Below are 6,872 nucleotides of genomic sequence, written 5' to 3' on the forward strand. Positions count from 1 at the left end.
CGAAAGAATGACGGAAGGGAGGGAGGTTGGAAGGAAGGAAGAAGGAAGGGCGGAAGGGAGGGAGGGAGGGAGAAAGGAAGGAAAGAAAGGGAGGGAGGGAGCAGGGAAGGGAGAGGGAGGGAGGGAGAGAGGAAGAAAAGAAGGAAGGAAGGAAGGAAGAAAGGAAGGGAGGGAGGGAAGAATGACGAAAGGGAGGGAGGAAGGTTGGAAGGAAGGAAGAAGGGCAGAAGGGAGGGAGAAAGAAAGGAAGGAAGGAAAGGAGGGAGGGTGGGAGGGAGGGAGCAGGGAAGGGAGAGGGAGAGAAGGAAGAAGGAAGGAAGAAAGGGAGGGAGGAAGGAAGGAAAGAAGGGAAGGAGAGGGAGCAGGGAAGGGAGGGAGAGAGGGAGGGAAGAAGGAAGAAAGGGAGGGAGGGAGGGAGGGAGGGAGGGAGGGAGGAAGGAAGGAAGGAAGGAAGGGAGGGAGGGAGGGAGGATTATATCCCTCACTTGCAGACCCCAACCCTACGCGTGGCAGATGCCCCCTCCCCTCCTGCTTCCCTTCCTCCCTTCCTTTCCTATTGGCAAGTCTCCTTTACATCTCCACTCCGACAAAGCTCTTAATCCCCTCGGGCCTGACCCCTGACCCTATTAGGGACCACGGTGACCCTAATCCAATCAGATTGATTAACTGGAGCCCAGACCCGGGATGCTGACCCTCTCTCCTTCGGGGGTCCAACAATAGCAGGCGGCAGGACCCCCATTTACACCACAATAGCCAGAAAGTCAAAATCCGACTTCTTCATTAGGTTGACTTCAGTCTTCTGCTGATCCACCGTCCTTGAGGTCATTGAAAGAGGCTCCAGATCATCTCCTCGCCCAACGGGGTCCAACATGGGGGTAGGGGAGGGCAGGACAGGGAAGGAGTGAAAATTAATGGGTTTCCTTTTCTTTCTGAACCATTTAAGAGAGCGGGCTTGGCAAGGGCTGAACATTGGGGCGTTTTAGACACACGGCGGGTCATTGGCGTGGAATGGAAAGCGGGAGGACGATGGGGAAGGAGGTCTTTTATTCTGGGTTAATCACCTCCATGCCCGACTTGGCCTTTGCGGAGGGCAAGAATTTCCAATCAAAAGTTGAGGTGGGTGGCCTTAAAAGAACCCCAAAACAATCGGCATTTCGGAAAACGTGATTGGCCGCCCCATGAAAAGGGTTTTATTGAATTAAGGGGAGCTGCTTGCACAGAGAACCGAAAATTCATGGAAACGTCATCAGGGCGAGAAGGAAGTGGGGTTCGCAAGGAGGAGGAGGAGGAGGAGGAGCAGGAGCAGGAGGATTGTGGGATCCTTGGTGCTTTGTGAGGTCATTGTTACTTTGCAGATGTTTCATGACCCAACTAGGTAACATCATCAGTGCTAGAAGAAAGGGGCTTGTGGGGAGGAAGAGGAGAGGGAGAAGGAAGAGGAGGAGGAGAACTGTGGGGTCCTTGGTGCTCTCGAGCTGGGTGGTTTCCTTGCAAACATTTCATGACCCAACTAGGTAACATCATCTGTGCTAGAAGGGAGTGAGGCTGTTTATATATTATTGAACTGTTGAACTCTGTTTATATATTATTTATTATATTATTGAACTCAATTCTTCCCCTGATGGAATTCATATAATAATTAATAATATAATATAAACAGAGAGCAAAGATGGCACCAAAGGCTTTATCAGTAAATCAAGGTGACAGGCATACATAGTATTCCCACCTCCTCCTCCTCTTTTTTTGCACAACCCCCCCCCCCCATGATTGGCCCAAAATTACCCATCTGGTCTTATCACTAAGGCAGGACAGGACTAGAATTCACCCTCTCCTGGTGACTGGCCCAAAGTCACCCAGCTGGCTTTTGTAGCCAAGGCAGGACTAGAACTCTCAATCTCCTATAATGCAGGGGTAGGCCATCTTGGCTCTTTATGATTCATGGACTTCAACTCCCAGAATTCCTGAGCCAGCCATGCTGAGGGAAAAGGGAGAGGTTTCCATGCTAAGCCATGCTGGCTCGGGAATTCTGGGAGTTGAAGTCTACGAGTCATGAGGGGGGGCCATAGTTCCCCCATGCTGGCTCAGGAATTCTGGGAGTTGAAGTCCACCAGTCATAAAAGAGCCCAGGTGGCTTACCCGTGGCCTAGTGATTCTCTCTTTTCTCATACACATACACATATACATACATACACACACACAAACAATATGATCAAGAGGCAATTACCTGTTGAGAATGGGACCAGAGCTATTATGTTTTTAAGCTGTGCTCCTTTTCTTTGCTTCCTTCTCCTCCTACTAAATTAAAAAATCCTCCAAACTGATTAAAAGCAATTACATTTATTTCAAAAGTTAGCCATCCGTAAGGCCTTGAAGATGTGGCATTTCCCTCAGGCCAAAGTGTTTGTGGTTCAGATCGATTTAGTCAGCTGGAAGCCTCACAAACATTGCCCTTGTATGTATGTGCGTAATTAAATTAGTTATTTCAATTACTAGGGCTTTTTTAATTTTAATATTATTATTTCTTCTATTTTTAGGCATTGTCAGCCAACCAGAGTCACTGGGCTGAGATTTCTTTAGAAATCCTATCAATAAATACATGAAATCCTTGAGGTATGACCACACTTGAGCCCAAAACATTTGTCGCTAAGTGAGACAATTGTTAAGTGAATTTTGCTCCATTTTACAACCTTTCTTGCCGCAGGTTGTTAAGTGAATCTGGCTTCCCCACTGATTTTGCTTCTCAGAAAGACAGTGGACACTGCAATCGTCATAAATGTGAGTCACTTGCCAAAAGTCTGAATTTTGATCACATAACCATGGAGATTAAATGTGAAAAACGGTCATAAGTCCCTTTTTTCAGTGCCATCGCTTGAACGGTCACTAAATGAGTGGATGTAAGTTGAGGACTACCCATATAGAATCACACTTCGTATGAACATATTTGTGAGGAAGAAGTAACCCCCCCAAAAAAAGTTTATTTCATTTGCACTTTCCTGAGGCCCACAAAGAAACATCTCTTTACCATCCAGATTCAGGCGTTAGTGTTCACAATTACATGCATCACACATCACACCAAGTCATAGAAGCCACAATCACACATAAAACTATATAGCACTATCATCTCCCCAACCTAAGCTAACATCAAACCATCTTATGATGCAATAACCAGACTTCTGGATCATTCTGGTTATAGATGGCCTTTAGGATGTCTTCCAACTCTACGATGATAGGAATCCATTGAACCAATCAGAATGGCTGGATTTGCTTGGACTGCTAAGCCAGACTAACTAGGTTAATGTTAACCACACAGAAGCGTTGCATTTCCTGTGTCATGTAGCCCCTGTTTAATTATGATGCTCAGGATCCCAACATTTCATTCAACTATCCAACTGGTAGAGTATAGCCCTACTTATCCAGTTTGGCCGGTCCTGCTTCTCATTTAGTGAAACTCAAGGTTGTGGGGTGAAGATCAGGATAGATGTTGGTAGCCCTGCAACCTATCTATCTTCTCTTCTGCCCAAGCCAGACTGAGAGGGGAGGTTTATATGACCACACAACTCACTTGTGACTCTGGTCAGCTTATAGTGATAAAACACCAAGACAAAACCCAACAAATGCACACACTCCTGGTGAAAACAATCAACAGTCACCTGATGGATTCCATACTACCCTGGAGTCCTCAGGCCTATTGGCCAAACTAGGTCTTCATAGCCTTTAGGAAAGATCTCAAGGTGGAGACCAATCTTATCTCCACAGGGATAATGTTCCACAGGGAGAGAGCCACCATGGAGAAGACCCTAGTTCCACTAGATGGACCTCCTTAAGAGAGGAGACCAGTAACATCTCCTACTCTCCTCTCTGATGGGTTAGGTAGATGTAACTGGGGAAAGATGGCCCTTGAAACAACAAGGGAGCCCCCACAGAGAAGGCACTTCTTCTCGGTCCCATTAGATAGACCTCCTTAAAAGAGGTCCCTTAACAGCTCCTGCCTCTCCCCTTTGGTGGGTTGGGTAGATGTAACTGGGAAAATATGGGAGCCACCACAGAAAAAACCCTTCTTGGTCCCACCAGATGGACCTCCTCAAGAGAACCTATAGCATCTCCTGCTCCCTGCTCTGATGGGTTGGGTGGATATAACTAGAGCCCTTCAAATAATAGGGAGGGAGCCACCATGGAGAAGGCCCTTCTTCCGGGTCTCACCAGAGGGACCTCTTTAAGGGAGGACACCCATAACACCTTCAGCCTCCCTACTCTGGTGAGTTGGGGCAAAGTAACTGGGAAAAGACAGTCCTTCAAATAATCTTTGAAGGATTTTGAAGGCAATCATCACTGCCTTGAATGGAACTGGGAAGCGAATGGTCAACCGATGCCGAGAGGTCACCTGTGTGGACATCCAAGACTTGCACAAAACCAGTGCATTCGGAATGAGTTGAAGGATGCCTTTCAAGGGCAGCCCTCCACAGCGCACAGTGCAGTAGTCAAGGCTAGTAGCTCTAAGATTCCTGGAGGACATCAACGCTCACTTGAAACCAGAGAAGAAATCCAAAGGAATGTCTCTTTGGTTTGGATTGTGCGTTGGGATTGTGTAGGACCCGGGTGCGCGAGGATGACTCTCTACTTGGTTCAGCTTTGAACCATGGTTGATGGGATATGAGGGAGTTGGGAAAGAAGGCTGGTAGTATTGAAACCCAGCCTTTTCCTTCTGAGCAGAAATATATTTTTTCTCCCTCAGGGCACCCTAAAGAATGTGGCTGAGATGTTTAATCCTTGTTCACCTCCCGCCCCACAACTGCAACCCAGCCGGCTGCTGCTGTAGGTTAAGGAGACCAACAGGGGTGGTGGGGGCTGTATTCTGCCTCCAGGGACAACATTCTTCAGTTATGAAATAGTATCACACACACCCCTGCCGCCCCCCATCCCCTGAGCAGGCCTCTCTTCGCCACACAATTTGGCTGATTACTTTGGAGAAAAGAGGAGGAGAAGGAGAAGGTAGATGAGGAGAAAGAGAAGGGAAGAATAGACGTGGAGGAGGAGAAGTGGGAGAAGACGAGGAGGAGGAGAAGGAGAAAGAGAAGATATATAGGAAGGAAAGGAGAAGATAGAGAAGAGGAGAATAGTTGACATGGAGGAGGAGCAGGAGCAGGAGGAGAAGGAGGTAGATGAGAAGAGAAGGAAAAGGTAGAGATAGAAGAGGAAAGGAAGGAGAGGAGGAGAAGGAGAAACAAAAGATGGAGAAGGAGAAGATAGATGAGAATGGTAGACGACGAGGAGGAAAATGAGGAGGAAGGGAAGAAGAGGAAGAAGAAGAAGAAGAAGAAGAAGAAGAAGAAGAAGAAGAAGAAGAAGAAGAAGAAGAAGAGGAGGAGGAGGAGGAGGAGGAGGAGGAGGAGGAGGAGGAGGAGGAGGAGGAGGAAGACTGTGGGGTCCTTGGTGCTTTCTGAACGTGTTGCTTTTCATGCAGATGTTTCATGACCCAACTGGATGATATCATCAGTGCTAGAAGGAAGTGGGGTTTATAGGGGGAGGAAGAGGAGGAGAAAGAGAAGGAAAGGATAGAGATGGAGGAGAAGAAGGAGGAGGAGGAGGAGGTGAAAGACAGACAAAGATAGACAAAAAGGAGAATGGTAGACATGGAGGAGGAGGGGGGAAGATAGACAAGGAGGGGGAGGGAGAGGGAAAGATAGACAAAGACAGGAGAAAGAGGAGGAGGAGGAGAAGATAGACAAGGGGGAGGAGGAGAGGGAAAGAGTAGAATGAGGAGATGGGGAAGGGGAAAGAAAAGGAATAGGAGAAGGAGAAGATAGACGAAGAGGAGAAGGAACAGGGAACAGTAGAAGGAGGAGGAGGAGGAATGAGTGAAAATATAGACGAGGAGGAGAAGGAGGAGGAAAGAGAAGGAGAAGATAGACAAGGCTTTGTTTGATTTCACCACACCACAGCTCTTAATTCCATTTGCCTGAAATACCTAAGGTGGCCTCTGTTGGTTTCACCAGACCACAGATCTTAATTCCATTTTCCTGATTTGCCTAAAGTGACCTCTGTTGATCTCACCGGATTCACCCTTTGCCAGAAACCTCACAGATTATACAAGAATGCTGATGAACACTCCAGAAGTTCATGCAACTTCACCCCAAACCTTCCACGAATTCGCATGACAACAGGAACCAAAGAAGAATGCAGATGTTCTACCACGATCTTCCCTGCAGATGATGATCCTTCATCTTCTACAAAGACCCGTTTTCCTACCCACCCCGAGATCCTTCTTGTACCCATCCCTTCTTCTTTTCAAAGGTTGATGACCTAACTCCAAAACTGGACACTCACCTTTATCTAACACCGGTCCAAAGATGGCCAAACTGTCATTGACGGTGGTACAGTTCCACCTCCTCCCACGAAACTGATGCTGGCACTCCTGAATCCCAATCTTGACTCCTTCAGCCACGCTGGGCATGATCTGCACATAGTTCCGGCAGAAACGAAGTTGCTTGGGCACTAGGCCAGGAATGCTACCACAAAGGATGGGCTGAGTTCCCAGCGAGGAGTACTGATGACCGATGGCTAAGGACCTACAAGAGACAAGAGAAGGGCAGAATCAAAAGTCAGTTCCTCAAAAGAAGTCTCCATCTGTCTCAGCTCGAGGCCTCCACAAGAAGAACCAAGATGGTTTTCTATGGAGATACTCAGTCCTCCAGGTCATGGTGGTCCCAAAGGTGCTTTTTTAAGAGGCAACTGGACTTTCTCGTTTTTCTTTGGAAGACGTTTCGCTTCTCATCCCAGAAGCTTCTTCAGCTCTGACTGGAGGGTGGGGAATGGAAGGATTTATACTCCTTGCAGACAGCTGGTCATTTGCCTTCTTTTAGAGCAGTGGTTCT

At 47.5% G+C, this 6,872-nt stretch overlaps 1 protein-coding gene across 1 annotated transcript in view; it reads right to left on the reverse strand.

Annotated features, from left to right (window-relative positions):
- The window catches only part of WNT3A (Wnt family member 3A), a 28,469-nt gene extending 21,910 nt beyond the window's left edge, over nt 1–6,559 (reverse strand). The window contains exon 1 of the mRNA XM_039365239.1: nt 6,325–6,559. Within this exon, the coding sequence (XP_039221173.1) occupies nt 6,325–6,451 (127 nt within the window). The 5' untranslated portion in view covers nt 6,452–6,559. The remainder of the gene's footprint in view (nt 1–6,324) is intronic.
- Between the last annotated feature and the right edge of the window lie 313 nt (nt 6,560–6,872).

This window comes from Crotalus tigris, unplaced genomic scaffold (genome assembly GCF_016545835.1).
Source record: "Crotalus tigris isolate CLP2741 ecotype Arizona unplaced genomic scaffold, ASM1654583v1 scf7180000020019.1302030, whole genome shotgun sequence".
Lineage (NCBI taxonomy): Eukaryota > Metazoa > Chordata > Lepidosauria > Squamata > Viperidae > Crotalus > Crotalus tigris.